This window comes from Pelophylax lessonae, assembly GCF_965119305.1.
Source record: "Pelophylax lessonae genome assembly, chromosome: 3".
Classification (NCBI taxonomy): domain Eukaryota; kingdom Metazoa; phylum Chordata; class Amphibia; order Anura; family Ranidae; genus Pelophylax; species Pelophylax lessonae.
The window spans coordinates 440,557,734-440,575,240 of record NC_138770.1 but is presented as its reverse complement, the minus strand read 5'-3'; the positions used below and the strand labels follow the sequence as shown (position 1 = coordinate 440,575,240).

The 17,507-nt window shown below is 42.4% G+C and overlaps 1 protein-coding gene across 2 annotated transcripts in view; it reads right to left on the bottom strand.

Annotated features, from left to right (window-relative positions):
* ARFGEF3 (ARFGEF family member 3) overlaps window positions 1-17,507 on the bottom strand; it is a 173,568-nt gene that overhangs the window by 140,500 nt on the left and 15,561 nt on the right. For both annotated transcript variants that reach the window (XM_082249728.1, XM_082249729.1), the window contains exons 3-4: window positions 9,359-9,440; window positions 916-1,047 (exon numbers count right to left, since the gene is read on the bottom strand). In XM_082249728.1, coding sequence (XP_082105854.1) covers window positions 916-1,047; window positions 9,359-9,440 — 214 coding nt within the window. The remainder of the gene's footprint in view (window positions 1-915; window positions 1,048-9,358; window positions 9,441-17,507) is intronic.

The following is a 17,507-nucleotide window of genomic DNA, read 5'->3' as shown; positions in this document are numbered from 1 at the left end:
TGATCTCCTCAGCAGCTGTGTGAATTTGAAGATCTCGGCTCCGAGCACTTCTGATGAAGAGCTGTCAAAATCCCAGCTGCCGAAATTCTGTGCTCAGTCGGCTGAAGTGAAGGCCATGTCTCCAAAGAGAGGACCTGTCATCTAGCCCAATGCTATCACCTAGGGCCTTGTTAGCCCTTTGTGATAACAAGAATGTTAAATATTTAAAAAAATAAAAAATGAATTAAAAAAAATAAATAAATAGCAGAAATAAATAAAGCAACTCTGCTGCCCTATGCACACCCAAAAATGCAAACGTGCAGAGCAAATGTAAAAACCACACATTGTATCGCCACAAAAACAGTGACAGCAATAATTCCAGGGCCATCATTTATGGTTTACTCTAAACTGATGAACTTTAAGGGCATTTAAAGCATTACCTATTGATAATTGGAAGACACATGCGCACCTGTACAGCGCTGCTGCTAAAGCTGGACAGTGTACTGCGGGGTACCAATGTTTACAGCAGTATGCACCCAGAGAAAAACTCCTGGAAGGCAAGCAGTCTGTGTTCTGAGCATTTGTCCCTGGGCACATATCGCCGTAAAAAAATGGTACCACTGTGTAAATTGTCCAGCCGAAGCAGCTTTTAGCTTCTCATAGATGCTTACAGACTGCCAACTGTGGGACTGGACACAGTGCCCTCCGTCCACACCTAAATGCTAGAGTCTCCTGGGCTAAACACCCCATGTATATGAGGTCATAGGTGCCTTCACATACCAGAATGGGAAGGTTCAAGCAAAGCAGCTCTTCCTGCAGTTCGGCTTCAAAATTAAAACGGATTTTTACCATTTCAAATAAAAAATAAAAAAATTGTGTTTTAATATCACTATACAAAACGTGTGCATTCATATCCTTTAATTATGTACTGCATACCTTCATAACCTCAACCTGTAGATCTTCATGTAGGGATGGAGTCACTTTAACAGCATTGAGCATTTGGTTAAGTAGCTGCCGCTCATCTGAGTCTGTTTCCACGGATACAAATCTGTCGTCAGCCAGAAGCTTCTATAGTAAAACAGTAGCAGAAAAGAAATGCGTCAGCTTTGAGGTCACTGACTCTACTCAATGTGCAACCTGTCATCTGAATCCAAATAATACCTTACCAACAACATAGCAGTAAGAGGTTTGAAAACAATTTATATATTTTTCCCAATAAAGTAAAAACATAGTTATCAATTCATTAATGAGGGACTCTTTAACATGTGGAATGCACAGTATCTTTATCTTTATAGTCACTAATATGTTACTGAAAGAGGCATATAAAATTAATGACCCCCAAGTTAGCGTCTTTACAGTTAGGATTAACACCTTTTTTGAAAAGGAATATAAATAATAATAATAATAATAATAATAATAATAATAATAATAATACTATAGGGAAAGGTTAGGTTTGTCATTTCTTACAAAATGATTCAATAATCCTCAATCTACTTTAATTAGAAATACACCGATCAGCCATACTATTATGACCACCCACCTAATATGGAGTATGATCCCTTTTGCTAAAACAGCCCTTACCCATTGAGGCAGGGACACCAATGTAACATCCAAATTAATGGCAGGACCCAAGGTTTCCCAGCAGAACATTGCCCAAAGTATCTGGCCTGCCTTCTTATACCGCATCCTGGTGCCATGTCTTCCCCAGGTAAGTGAAGTACACACATCCGGCCATCCCCATGATGTAAAAGAAAGCATGATTCATCAGACCCGGCCACCTTCTTCCATTGCTCCGTAGTCCAGTTCTGATGTTTGACCATTGTAGAAGCTATTGGCTGTGGACATGGGTCACCATGGGCTTCACAGCCCCATACACAATAAACTGCGATGCCCTTTTTTTTTCTGCTTTCACCACATCAGCTTTATGGACAACATGTTCACTTGCTGCCCAATATATCCCACAAATTTTCAGATGCCATTGTAAGGAGATACTCCCTTTATCTGTGAGTGGTCATAATGTTATGGCTGATTAGTGTATGTTGACCTAATTTTCTATACAAGATAAATAGCCATAGTACACATGCAAGCTGAACAGTGGCAATACATGCTTTAATAAATCATCAACGTCTTTTTCTGACCAATGTCTTTTGATAGGAACAATTAAAGGATAAGTCCATCCTAACACTAAAATCCCTGCATCTATAGACCTCCACGATCTAACACTAACCTATCTAGCCCTGTAAAGAAGACATCAGCTTCGCTGTGGAGGCAGGTTCAGAGGACACAGCTGACAACGGAAGCCCATAGTATGGTTGACGTCACTTCCCATTCATTTCACAGCTGTTGTCGGCTGTGTCCTCTGCAGAGCTTCCGCTGCTGGAGATCCGTTCGGATCGGCTTCACAAAAGGTATGTATAAGGATTTCTTCTTTACAGGGCTAGATATGTTAGTGTTAGAATGGAGATCTATAGATGCAGGGATTTTAGCTTTAGGGTGGACTTTTCCTTTAATCTATGGTTGACAACCCATTCAATCAAAATTCCACAGATAGAGAAGTTGATTTAGATTAAACAATTAAAGTGGTTGTAAACCCCCACTGAGTGTTTGTACCTATAGGTAAGCCTTATCATGGTAAACCTATGATAAAAAAACTTACTTATAGGTACTGTACAGTAAATATCTCCTGAACACCGTTTAGGAGACATTTACATTGCATGCGCTCTGAAGGAATGGCCGCCCGTGCAGTTCCTTCAGAGCCCTGTGCCAAGAATGGCAGCTCCCACGCATGCGTGGTACTGACTTCATCAGGGCTTCGGCCAATCAGATGGCCGGATTACGTGAACCCGGAAGTAAGACGGCTGAACATGTCAGCCGTGTTAATCGGTGGGTGGGCGGCACCGTGGGGGCTTCGTTCTAAGGTAAGTATTTCAAAATGAGCTAGTATTTGATGCATACTAGCTCATTATGCCTTTGTCTTTCAAGTTTTTTTTTCCTGAGGTTTACAACTTCTTTAAGATTGTAAATTGCAATTGTATCCTATCGATCACCTCTCTGTGTCTACCATTCAATCTCATTATCTGATTGTAATCTTGAGCAAAGTACTATATTGCAGTGCAGTTGATTGATGCAAAAAGATTGATAAATGTCCGCCCTGTCCGATCAACCGAGTTTGATTGAATTCAATCTAAATCGACTCTTAATCAGAAAGGAAGCTATGGCTATTAAGGTATTTGTGATTTTGATTGAATTGCACATTGGTCAGATAAGAGAATCAAAGCATGATATGATAAGACAGAATGCCAACTGCAGTGTTTGCAGTGCAATCATTTTGTAGACTTTATGTTCTCTTTTTCCTTCGCTAAAGCTGGCATAAATGGTAGGGATTTCACCCAGTTCAGCAGGGACTGGCCAAGATTCGAACCATGTACCCAAATTGATCAATCGATGAACTTGGGTACAATCAGCCCATTTAATTTTTCATGTGATTATTGCCAGCAGCTTATAGCCGCCAGCAATAATCACTGTGTGTTTTCCGGCCCGGCTCACTCCACCAAAAAAAAAAAAAAACACATTGGCTCCGCGGAAGGGATCCCCCCCATCAACACAATGGTTGCAGGAAAGAAAATTGAACCATCTATGGCTGGCCGTAGGATGATTTACATCAGCGTGTTGCAATAATGCACCTGAATGGCACCCACAGTGCACCTTTCCAGCACCAATGAATTGCAGCAAACCCAAAACACAAGGTATCGCACTTCCAAGTGCTGCCTGTGTGATTTTTAGTCCCTTGTGGTGCAAACGGCGGTCCATTCTAATGAACGGGCTGCCTTAACATAGCAGGCATTAAAAGTGCTGCAGTGGATCAGGCTGGTGTTAATGGGCCCCAAGTCCCCAACTACTAGAGTTCCTATTGCAAAGTAATACGTATATTTTCTTTATACAGTAAAAAAGTGTAATTTCCTTTTTATTCTTTGCATGGCAGAAAATAAAAACAGGTAGAACACACTGCTCTACTGCCACATGCTTAGTGTAAATAAATCCTTATGGCCTCTGTTGACAGGCTTCTATTAGCTTCAAATAGGTTTTTACATGTGTAAGTAAGTCTTTCCCTTGAATTTTATTAGAAACGATAAGAAAAATGGACACTTACATAGTGCAAGAGGATTATGCGATAACAGAAACAGATTCAAAAAGGAGTTTCTCTGTGCAAATATTGAACATTAAGCAATGATGCCGAAATAAAGAATACCCAAGCCGAGCAACATTAAATTGTTAGGTGATCAAAAAGAGCCATGCCTGATATTGCGATCTGTTTCATGTGAAAAAAGGGGGCCCTTCAGCTAAGAACCCTAGAACTAAAAAACAAACAATAAAGTCGTCTATAGGACCAAAAAGAGGTACAGCTGTAGCAAAAAGCCAGTTCCAAAAGCAGGGAGAATCAGAAAAAAAGGTGAAAAGATGAGAGAAAAAAAAAAAGGGAGAGAAAGGAGAGAAAAAAAAAAAAAAGAAAAAAAAGGGGGGGGGCATCTTTGTTCGGGAGGCTCACTGTAGAAAATGATAACACACCGTAATAGATTACAGTTCCAGGAAGCGCGTAGGTGGTTGTGTTAATGGGAAGTAACCTAGCCAGGGCTGCCAGGTACGAAGAAATGTATCATGGGTTTCAATTAGAAACGCAAAAAATTTCTCATTCACTAGGGTACCGTGCACCCAACTATTCACTTAGACAAAGTTTAGAATAGGCGACTTCCACGCTTTTGCAATCGTCTGTTTCATGGCTGAGAATATATGGGTCACAAGAGCATGCTCTCATTTGGTAGTGCCTTCTAGCTGTTTGTGTAGGAGCTCTTCCCAAGGGTACATGTCCATACAAGTCTATGGAAATGTAAAGTTCTTTTGAAGAAAATCAAATGCAGGTCAAGAGGAGGTTAACTGCAGGTCAAATACACTTGTCAATGAATTATGAATATTTCTGAAGCATCTCAAAACTAAGGTGGTCAATACAAGCCCAAAGCCCAATCAACACAGTCCCATAGTGTGCACAGAGTGGCTACAGGCAGTCCCCAAAATGACCTACAAATGCCTTATACTTACAAACGGAGGGGGACAACAGGATATGGGAGGAAATCTACCCCCTATGAAGGGAAATTCACTTCTGTAAGAGTTATCATGAGAAAAAGCTGAAACTGAAGCGTTACCAAAAATTTTCAAAATCCAATCGTGACATGGACAGAAAGCGAGGTGACATCTTCTGACCAGGGGCACACAGACAGCAAAACAACCGTTACAGGTGTTAACCCTTCCCCAAGCTATCCAAAATACTAAACTTTATTTTTTGGGCTGGAGTTACACATTTAAAAAAAATGTACTTGTTCCAACTTACATAAAAATTCAACTTAAAAAACCTACAGAACCTATTTGTAACCTGGGGACTGCCTGTAAATAAGAACACCTTTGATTAAAAAGATGAAAAAAATAAATAAAACAAATTGACCATGCTTCACAGAGTGGCAAAAAAAATTAGAACCGGTCATGTTCAGCAGAGATACCACCTCCCACCATGCCCCATAAAGATTAGTGGAACCTCATGACCACCTTGATGTAATCACGTTTAATGGGCATGGTTGTGGCATGGTGAAGAGAGATTTTAGTTTAGGTTCACACTGAACTGCTCGCAGCAGGGGTCCGGTGCGTCCCTGTGCACTGTTTCAGGTTCGAATTAGGTCTGAGTTTTAGACTGAATTCTGACCTGAAACAGACCAGAAGACACACAAGACTTTTCTGCAAGCCGCTCCGCAGCCAACATGCAGCTCTGTAAAACCGGCTCCATTGAGAGCCAGTCACAGTCTCCTGTCATGCGAATTGGATGCCGGGAAACCGGCATCCAATTCGCAACAGTGTGAACCCAGCCTGAAATCCCTCTTCCAACAGGTATGCGGGAGGTGGCCAGTCATTGCTGAAAAAGCGATCCACCAAGGACCCTGAATCAACAGCTAGGCCCATGTGAAAAAGGCTTAAAGTGATTGTAAAGTCTAGCTTTTTTTCCTATAAAAATAACAAACATGTTATACTTACCTGCTCTGTTGCAGTGAATTTGCACAGAGCAGCCTGGATCCTGTACTTCTCAGGGTCCCTCTTTCGTGATCCTGGCCACTCCCTCCTGCTGAGTGCCCCCACAGCAAGCAGCTTTCTATGGGGGCACCCAGCTCCCTGTGTCTATTCAGACCCTGAGCCCTGACCCAGCCCCGCCCCCTCTCTCTCCTGATTGGCTAGCTTTGATTGACAGCAGCGGCAGCCAATGGGAGAATTTTGGACGGCTGAGACACCCATGGACATCGCTGGACAGAGAGGGACCTCAGGTAAGTGTTAGGGGGGCTGCTGCACACAGAAGGCTTTTTCTCTTAAAGCATAGAATGCATTAAGAGAAAAAACCTTCTGACTTTACAACCCCTTTAACAGTGTAATGGTTTAACCATCACTTCCATCAAAAGTCACTGGATAAGAGTAACCGGTTTGTCACTAAAGATTTGTGGGAACCACATTTTTGGCAACAAACTCCTGTATTTCCCTTTCTTTCCCAGTGAAAGCCCGGAAAATTATGTTATAGAAGAGTTGTTGTGTCTTGACTGCCTGCCATCTACATCCATAACTTTTTTTAGTTTTGAATAGAATTTGTTTTCTGTCTGTAGGAAAGATTTCACCTTACTTCCTGTCTCCTTGACCCATCGTAACTGGTACAGGAAAAAAGGAACATCTCCCAAACAGAAAAACAAACACCCGCAAGAATCAGACAGGGTTTTTTTTTTTTTCTGTCCCTCGCTTCATGTATCAGGAACCACTGTTTCTGGGACAAGAAGGGAGGTGAAAAATTGCCTTTAATGGAGACAAAAAACAATAAACACCTGACAAATGTTTTTTTTCCCCTTTCTCAGAACAAATGTTACAGCTGCTCAACTGCTAAGAGTAGTGGGTAGTGAGTATCCTACCCACAATGCCACAGACTTTACCTATATACCTCTTATACCTATACATAAATACCTATTTCTATACCTCCCCTGCTGACGAACTCCTGCCTAGGATGTAACACGTACAGGGGAAGGAGCCACATAGGACATCATCCGCGGCCATTTTACTGGATTATATGTGTATACACAGAGTGCTTGTTTGTGAACTTGTGACAAGTGCCAAAAGTGCTAAAGATACGTGGGCAGTGGAGGAGCATCTTTTTAGGAGGAGGCGGGAAATCCAATCCCTGTGACACCATTCTAGGATTATTTTTGAACACGCTTATCTGACCTTCCTTGGTGGGGGTCCACTGAGGGACAAGAGGCAGTGTGAACGGGTGCTGGTGACCGATCTTTTTTTGGATACTCCTATCTATCCATATTGAATGTTATTTTTTTCAACTTAGCCTGGGAACAGGATTAAGAATGCCTTTATATGGACTGATTGCCAATATGTAAATTGGACTTTACAATCTGATTTTTTGGTTTTAAGCACAGCACCTACAGTGCCTTGCGAAAGTATTCGGCCCCCTTGAATTTTTCGACCTTTTGCCACATTTCAGGCTTCAAAACATAAAGATATAAAAAAACTGTAATTTTTGTGAAGAATCAACAAGTGGGACACAATCATGAAGTGGAACGAAGTTTATTGGATATTTCAAACTTTGTTAACAAATAAAAAAACTGAAAAATTGGGCGTGAAAAATTATTCACCCCCTTTAGTGCAGCAAACTCTCTCCAGAAGTTCAGTGAGGATCTCTGAATGATCGAATGTTGACCTAAATGACTAATGATGATAAATAGAATCCACCTGTGTGTAATCAAGTCTCCGTATAAATGCACCTGCACTGTGATAGTCTCAGAGGTCCGTTTAAAGCGCAGAGAGCATCATGAAGAACAAGGAACACACCAGGCAGGTCCGAGATACTGTTGTGGAGAAGTTTAAAGCCGGATTTGGATACAAAAAGATTTTGCAAGCTTTAAACATCCCAAGGAGCACTGTGCAAGCAATAATATTGAAATGGAAGGAGTATCAGACCACTGCAAATCTACGAAGACCTGGCCGTCCCTCTAAACTTTCAGCTCATACAAGGAGAAGACTGATCAGAGATGCAGCCAAGAGACCCATGATCACTCTGGATGAACTGCAGAGATCTACAGCTGAGGTGGGAGACTCTGTCCATAGGACAACAATCAATCGTATACTGCTCAAATCTGGCCTTTATGGAAGAGTGGCAAGAAGACAGAAATTTCTTAAAGATATCCATAAAAAGTTTAATTTAAAGTTTGCCACAAGCCACCTGAGAGACACACCAAAACATGTGGAAGAAGGCGCTCTGGTCAGATGAAACCAAAATCAAACTTTTTGGCAACAATGCAAAACGTTATGTTTGGCGTAAAAGCAACACAGCTCATCACCCTGAACACACCATCCCCACTGTCAAACATGGTGGTGGCAGCATCATGGTTTGGGCCTGCTTTTCTTCAGCAGGGACAGGGAAGATGGTTAAAATTGATGGGAAGATGGATGGAGCCAAACAGAGGACCATTCTGGAAGAAAACCTGATGGGGTCTGCAAAAGACCTAAGACTGGGATGGAGATTTGTCTTCCAACAAGACAATGATCCAAAACATCAAGCAAAATCTACAATGGAATGGTTCACAAATTCATATCCAGTTGTTAGAATGGCCAAGTCAAAGTCCAGACCTGAATCCAATCAAGAATCTGTGGAAAGAACTGAAAACTGCTGTTCACAAACGCTCTCCATCCAACCTCACTGAGCTCGAGCGGTTTTGCAAGGAGGAATGGGCAAAAATTTCAGTCTCTCGATGTGCAAAATTGATAGAGACATACCCCAAGAGACTTACAGCTGTAATTGCAGCAAAAGGTGGCGCTACAAAGTATTAACTTAAGGGGGTTGAATAATTTTGCACGCCCAATTTTTTTGTTTTTTGTTAAAAAAAGTTTGAAATATCCAATAAATTTCATTCCACTTCATGATTGTGTCCCACTTGTTGATTCCTCACAAAAAATTACAGTTTTATATCTTTATGTTTGAAGCCTGAAATGTGGCAAAAGGTTGCAAAGTTCAAGGGGGCCGAATACTTTCGCAATGCACTGTATGTTATAACATTTTCTTGTATGTTGTTATTCCAGCATGTGCCAGCAGCTTTCACATTTTCAGATCCTAACCTAGCGCAGCCTATACTTTATTTTATAGATTTTACCTATATACCATGATCATTCAGAGAACATTGGAGATAACTTCTTTATGCTGAGGACTATTATTTACTGTATAGCTAATAAAACTTCAGCACATTTATTATCTGGACACATGTAACTTAAAATATAAAATCTTATTAGGCTCTCTTACCTGCATTCCAGCCAGTGCATGTTGGGCCAGCTTGATATTTTTTGACTCCAAAGCAAGTTGAAGAGGAAAAAGACACTTTTCCCTATACAAAAACATTATGAAAGAAAGAATGATTAGATGTACATTAGATCAGGGGGTGTCAAACTCAATTTCATCAAAGGCCACATCAGCAATATGGTTGCCCTCAAAAGGCTGGCTTTATCGGTGCGCTACATACAGTGCAGAGTTCAGGGGTGTGCTGTGTACAGAATGCAGGGTCCAACCTGTAACGATGTAAAGGCAACCCCAAGCGCCCAAGAAAGCCCCCCCCCCCAAACCTTTCTCGCATTACTTTCTCCTACCTGGCCCAACTCTAGTACCTCCCTGTGTAGGCGGCTCTACTACCCATGCATTTATCTCTAGTACCTCGCTGTGTAGGCTGCTCTGTCTCGCTTTGCAGGGAGATTGTTCTCGCTCTCAGATTCCAGACATCTGCCCCCACCGTGAGCGCGTTCATGGATGTGTTAGTCCTGGGAGGCACTGAGAGCAAAGCTGTCCCTTGCAAACAAAGGGGGCCTTGCGTTTGACATTAGTGCTCTAGGTGATTAAAAATTAAAATTCAGTGTCTGGTGGTAGGTCGCAAATAACTGAAGTCAACACATAATTTGCAACAAACTAACACAAAACTTGTACAAAGCAGATGAAAATCAGAATATATTAAAATTGAAGATCAGTTTCATATATACCTTTTGCGAAGTATTTAAATCAGTGTCCAGAGCAAAATACATTCTAAACATTAACATTATTAAAAAATCAATTGCTGCAATGGGTTATGGGGAATAAGTAGTGGTAAAGCTAAAATAGGATTATTTAGTAGAGATAACAAAAAGCACAATTTTTATGTGCAAGGTGAAAGAACCCCCACATACCAATGTTTTACTGACATGACTATGTAGTAAACTGAAATCTGATTAAAAGCTATGGGTCAATGCATTTTGGGGCCATTAATGAAAGTCGCACTTCAGACAAAACTGCAGCCTTGAAATGAATGCAGGAACATGGCTTAGTTGTCCAAGACTTTTCTTTTTCATAAACTGGAAAGCAACTGAGCACCCAACTGCTCAAAATTACCTTATTACTAGAAATCAGGGCCCGATCTAGCCTGAGTGATGTGAGGGTGCAGGAAAAAAAGGAGGATGAGGATGAGAGGTCAGCAGGGAAAAGTACAGGGGCTTAGCAGGGTAGAGTATTGGATAAGCAGTTTGTAGGCTAGTTTACTGGGGCTATTCATTTTTAGGACCGCATACAGTGAGAGAGGACAGGATTCACCACTGGCAGGAGAGAGGACAAGGGTCACCGCTGGCAGGAGAGAGGACAGGGGTCACTGCTGAAGGAGAGAGGATGGGGTAACCCAGTGGCGGCTGGTCAATAGGGGGCGCATGGGCGCCGCCCCCCCCCCCCCCAAAGCTAGTCACTGTAACATCAGCATTAGAAAAAAAAAAAAAAAGTGTACCTTTAATGGCAGCGGGGCGCAGGACACATTGCGGCTATGGAGAGGGGTGGGGGTTTTGGCATCACATGCAGGTTTCTTGCAAGCTGATTTGCGGCCCTTTAGAGGGTCCTCGGGGCGCAGAGCGATGCGCCTCGAACACTCCCACTCACAATTGCGGTCCTGTGATTGGTCCAGGACCGACATCTGACGTCGCCAGCTGCACACTGACATTGCTGGCAGATAGAAGAGCACACAGGGCTCCCTCTTCCTCCCTCCAGGGACACGGCAAGCTGTGGGAAGCACAAGGTAAGTGTTTCATTGATCATGTGCTGAGACTGAGGGTGATGATGTCCATCTGTTGAGCACTGACATGCCAATCAGGATCGCTATGTGATGTTGTGGGGCAGAGCTTTCCTCTCCAGGGGGTGAGTGTAGGTTCTCTCAGCAGCCTTAGTTAGAGCTGTGTTTGGATGTATTCACTTTCTACTGGGGATCCCTCTGAAGAGCAGCAGCAGGAGCACAGCCTCGGTGTAGCAGCAGCACAGCCAGCCGAGGTAAGTTTCCTGTACCACTCATGATCCCTTGTTTGGGATAGAGCAAAAATAATCACTAGTCACGTGGCTGCAGGAATAGAAGAGTCCTGACTGATCTCTCTCTGCATTGAAGGGGGCACACTGATCTCTCTCTGCATTAAAGGGGGCACACTGATCTCTCTCTGCATTAAAGGGGGCACACTGATCTCTCTCTGCATTAAAGGGGGCACACTGATCTCTCTCTGCATTAAAGGGGGCACACTGATCTCTCTCTGCATTAAAGGGGGCACACTGATCTCTCACTGCATTGAAGGGGGCGCACTGATCTCTCTCTGCACTGAAAGGGGGCACACTGCTCATTCTGCATTGAATGGGGGCACGCTGGTCTGTCTGCATTGAATGGGGGCACGCTAGTCTGTCTGCATTGAATGGGGGCACGCTGGTCTGTCTGCAATGAAAGGGGCACGCTGGTCTGTCTGCATTGAAGGGGGCACACTACACCTTGATTACTGAAGGCCCCTTTCACACTTTTGTGACCTCAAAGTCACGCAATTTTTTACAGCGTTTTTTGCCGCAAAGCAATGCCTATTACATTTTTTTGTTTGCGCCCCCCCCCCCCCCCCCCAAATTTTGAGCACCAGCTGCCACTGCTTCTAACATGGCACTCAGCATACACAAAGCTCCCATCCCTGCACTGTACATACACAGCCTGCACAGGCAGCAAGATCTCCTTCTCGGCTCTTCCCCACACAACACAGAGCTAAAATCGGATTCCCTTTGGCACAGCTACGATCTGCATGGTGTGTAGTTGGTGACTATGTTGCATTTCTGACCTGTGAAATGCCCTGGTAAGAATGGCAGTGCAGCTGTAGTGACCAGCTACACACAGTGCAGATCGTAGCTGTCTGAATGAGAATCAGATTTCAGCTCTAGGTTGTGTGGGGAGGAGCCAAAGAGGAAATCCTTCTGTCTGTGCTCAGGCTGTGTATTATGTACAGTGCAGGGATGGGAGACAGCCAGGCACAGCGTCAGGTGTGTGTGTGGGGGGTGTGAGTGGGAAGCTTTGGAGGGGTGAAAATGAAATGGGGGTGGGGGGTATAAATACAGCAGCCCACCCAGCCCCTCTAGATTGGGCAATGCTAGAAACCTGGTATTTTGGAAATATATTTTAACCAAGACATAACTGCATAGTTGTAGGCAGGATATTACAAATTGTAATGTCCTAACTATCTCAGAAAGTGGAACCACCATAGAGGACACGTTATAAGTTTCCTGAAATCTTGTTCCACTGGAAGAACATAAAACTCAAATTATGGTAAGTGTAATGGTCTATGACTAATAAGTTTCTTCCAGCAGACAGGAACCAGGGCAGAAGATTTGGATTGATACTGCTTGCATACCCACTAATGGTTCCACTGAGTAATTAAAAAGCATTGAAGCCATCAGTTGGTACATTGTTATGTCCAGAAAACAGCAATCTGGATATCTGCCCGCAGGCTGGAAGGTCAGCAATAATGCAGCAGAAAAGTGACTCGCAGTAATCAATGACAGCAAGAGATCTGTAAAATAAAGGCATTATAAATGCAGAGTCTGTTTTAAACCAGCCATTAATGAGGGATCGATTTAAAAAAAACGTATTAAATGTGGACCTATACTCCTGCTCAAATTTTATTATCAAAAGTTAACAGTCTTGCTAGACTGGAATATATAAAGCGTATACATAGAAGAGCTTGAAAACCTTTTTCTTTCCTTAGGATAAAACTCCTGTCGGGTTTTTATAGCTTTTAAGTGCCTTGAAAAGGTATCAATAAAAAGAAGTTTCCCATATTTTGTCATCTTACAAAAACAACCGTAAATGTTTTTTAGTAGGATTTATGTGATAAACCAACGCAAAGTGGTACATAATTGTTAAGTGGAAGAAAAATGATGGTTTTTAACATTTTTTTTTACAAATAAATATGTGAAAAGTGTGGCATGCATTTATATTTAGCCACCTTTACTCTGATACCCCTAACTAAAATCAACTGCTTTCAGAAGTCACCTAATTAGTAAATAGAGTCAACCTGTGTGTATTTTAATCTCAGTATAAATACAGCTGTTCTGTGAAGCCCTCAGAGGCTTGTTAGAGAACCTTAGTGAACAAACAGCATCATAAAGGCCAAGGAACACACCAGACAGGTCAGAGAGTTTCATTGATCATGTGCTGAGACTGAGGGTGATGATGCCCATCTGTTGAGCACTGACATGCCGATCAGGATCGCTATGTGATGTTGTGGGGCAGAGCTTTCCTCTCCAGGGGGTGAGTGTAGGTTCTCTCAGCAGCCTTAGTTAGAGCTGTGTTTGGATGTATTCACTTTCTGCTGGGGATCCCTCTGAAGAGCAGCAGCAGGAGCACAGCCTCGGTGTAGCAGCAGCACAGCCAGCCAGGGGAAGTTTCCTGTACCACTCATGATACTTTGTTTGGGATAGAGCAAAACTAATCACTAGTCACATGGCTGCAGGAATAGAAGAGTCCTGACTGATCTCTCTCTGCATTGAAGGGGGCACACTGATCTCTCTCTGCATTGATGGGGGTACACTGATCTCTCTCTGCATTAAAGGGGGCACACTGATCTCTCTCTGCATTAAAGGGCCCATATGGAAGAAAAATATATTTCCAATATATTTAGGGAAAAAATTTTAGAAATATATTGAATATGGCCAAAATTGTAGCATTTCAAATATATTTCCAATATATTTGGGGGGAAAAATTAAGAACGTTTTTTTTTAAATATATTTTAAATATATTTTTCTTCCATGTGGTGGGGGGGCACACTGATCTCTCTCTCTGCATTAAAGGGGGCACCCTGATCTCTCTCTCTGCATTAAAGGGTGCACTCTGATCTCTCTCTGCATTAAAGGGGGCACACTGATCTCTCTGATCAGACAGGAAGTTGTGGAGAAGTTTAAAGCAGGGTTAGGTTATAAAAAAATATCCCAAGCTTTGAACATCTCAAAGAGCACTGTTCAATCCAGCATCCAAAAATGGAAAGAGTATGGCACAACTGCAAACCTACCAAGGCATGGCTGTCCACCTAAACTGACAGGCTGGGCAATGAGAGCATTAATCAGCCGAAAGGCCCATGGTAAATCTGGAGGAGCTCAAGAGATCCACAGCTTAGGTGGGAGAATCTGTCCAGAGGTAAACTATTAGTCATGCACTCACCAAATCAGGCCTTTGTGGAAGTGTCAAGAAAAAAGCCATTGTTGAAAGAAAGTCATAAGAAGTCCCGTTTGCAGTTTGCAGGAAGCCATGTAGGGGACACAGCAAACATGTGGAAGAAGGTGCTCTGGTCAGATGAGACTAAAATTGAACTTTCTGGCCTAAAAGCAAAACTCTATGTGTGGTGAAAAATAAACACTGCACATCACCCTGAACACACCATTGTGAAACGTGATGGTGGCAGCATCATGTTTAGGGGATGGTCAAAGTTGATGGAAAGATGGATGGAGCCAAATACAAGGCAATCTTAGAAGGAAGCCTGTTAAAGTCTGCAAAGGACTTGAAACTTGGGCAAAGGTTCACCTTCCAGCAGGACAACAACCCTAAACATACAGCCAAAGCTACAATGGATTGGTTCAGATCAAAGCATATTCATGTGGTTAGAATGGCCTAGTCATAGTCCAGACCTAAATCCAAATAAGAATCTGTGGTAAGACTTGAAAATTGCTGTTTACAGACGCTCTCCATCCAATCTGACAGAGCTTGAGCTATTTTGCAAAAAAGAATGGGCAACAATTTTACTCTCTAGATGTGCAAAGCTGGAAGAGACATACCCAAAAAGACATGCAGCTGTAATTGCAGCGAAAGGTGGTTCTACAAAGTATTGACTCAGAAGGGGCTGAATACAAATACACACCACACTTTTCACATATTTATTTGAAAAAATTGAAAAACCATTTATCGTTTTCCTTCTAATTCACAATTATGTGCCACTTTGTGTTGGTCTATCACATAAAATCCCAATAAAATAGATTTATGTTTTTGGTTGTAGCATGACAAAATGTGGAACATTTCAATAAGTATGAATATTTTTTCAAGGCACTGTATATCTTCCCGCTGAGGAGATTTAGCCTAGGACAATAGGAACAGGGATAAAAAGTGATGGGGAGTCCAATATTTATTGTTGCCAGGATAGGGGGTGAGGGGATACCTTCCAGTGGGGGCAACAGTTCTGATGACATCGGTCTAAAAAAAAAAATTTAAATACTTCCCTTCATTTACTGTTGGGTTTTCAGTGCAAGAAATAAATTTAGAAATCTCCCCAATGGGGAAACAGAATAAAAAGCTGTTAGCGGTTTTAACAATACCTCTACAGCAGGGATTCCCAAACTATGGCCCCCAGCTGTTGCAGAACTCCACATCCCATGAGGCATTTTAAAACTCTGACATTCACATACACGACTAGGCATGATGGGAATTGTAGTTCCTGAACAACTGGAGGGCCATAGTTTGGGAATCCCTGCTAGAGTCTAGAAAAAAACTCTAACCAGCAAGCTTAATAAGATATACAGTACAGCTAGCAGTGGCTTCCATCCTGGGGCAAATAGGGGCAACTAACTGTAACTAACTGGACCACCCAATTTAACTGGTTTTACCTAGAAAATAAAAGTCAGGAGGATTTTTATAAGGATTACTGCAGTGCATTTGTGCATCTAATGTTGCACAAAATTATTTTCTTTTTGCATACATTTTTACAAAATTACTGGAACATTGGTTGGCAAAAGTGGATGCCCTCTGCTTACTTGTCCCCCAACATTTGCAATGATGACCACAAAATAGGCATGTATTGTGGCAGTTGACTACAAATCCTATTCTTTTATACAATTTTGTGCTACTGCTACCATTTAGAATGCTATAGTTCCTGTAGTCCCCAGCACTGGTTATTATATAATAGAATACCCTTGTATTTTGTTCAGCAATACACTGATTTGCTTTGTTTAGATAGCAGTATAATAGTTAAAAGCTTTGCAGGGTCAGAAGTGTAGGCAAGAGAAAGAGAGCGATGATGCAAACCTAGAATTCTCACATTAGAATTCTGTATTTGCCAGGCTATAGCAAAACTGTCAGCTGAAAAAAAGACTCTCATAAGCAAGAGTGCTGTAGTCAATACTCATTGTAACTAGGGTGTTCTACACAGGGAGCCATAACAGCTTGTAAAGGTGCGCAGCTAGAAAGGCACTTAAATTCTACTGGGGCAATTCATTTTCTCAAGGCAGCAAACTCCTTAGAAATCAGGGTTAAGCATCAGTTACACATGCATCGGTGATGGCTTCCCACATATCTGCAAGTTGGCTTCCAGATCTCCGATTTTATTAAAACATTTTTAGAACATATATGTTCTATGTAGAGAAAAAAATAAAAATAAAGAAAAAAAGGTTTGCAAACAGGGCACCAACATTCTGTATAGAAGGGGTCGGCAACCTACGGCAGGTGGGCCGCACCCAGCCCGCCACGGCTAAATGTCCGACCCCTCAGTGCCCACATGCACCCGGCCTGAAGACATTTTCGCCCCTCAACTCTTCATTGTACAGCAGCCGGTATTACAGGGCTGGATGAGGGCGGGAGCTGTTGGAGTTAACTTTTTACATTAAACAGCAGGTGATTGGTTGCCGGGTGATCCTAGCAACCAATCACCAGCCTGGTAATGTGAAAAGTTAACTTCAGCAGTTCCTGCCCCCATCCAACCCTGTGATACCAGCTGATCTCTGCTCTGCTGTACATATGTTTAAGGTAGGAGAGTTCTGGGGATGGGAACCCATCTCCCCACCATGCTGGCTGGCGTCAGCCACCCTTCGGTGCCAAGATGAGGGAGGGGGCAGTAAAATCCAAATACCCAGCCACATGCTCCCTCAGGGTGAACTGGCTTTGTATTAGTGACGCACCTTAAAGTGAGGTAAACCTGTACTGTTATTATTACTATGTTAGGATTATTATCATCTTCATTTATTAGCAGGTGACTGTGGCCCTCCATGCATTCACATACATTGAATCTGGCCCTTAAGTGGAAAAAGGTTGCTGACCCCTGCTGTATAGTATATTTGAAGAAGGAAAAAGCAAGATGGGCTTTAGGTGCCAACAACAGACTCTTCAATAAAATCAATA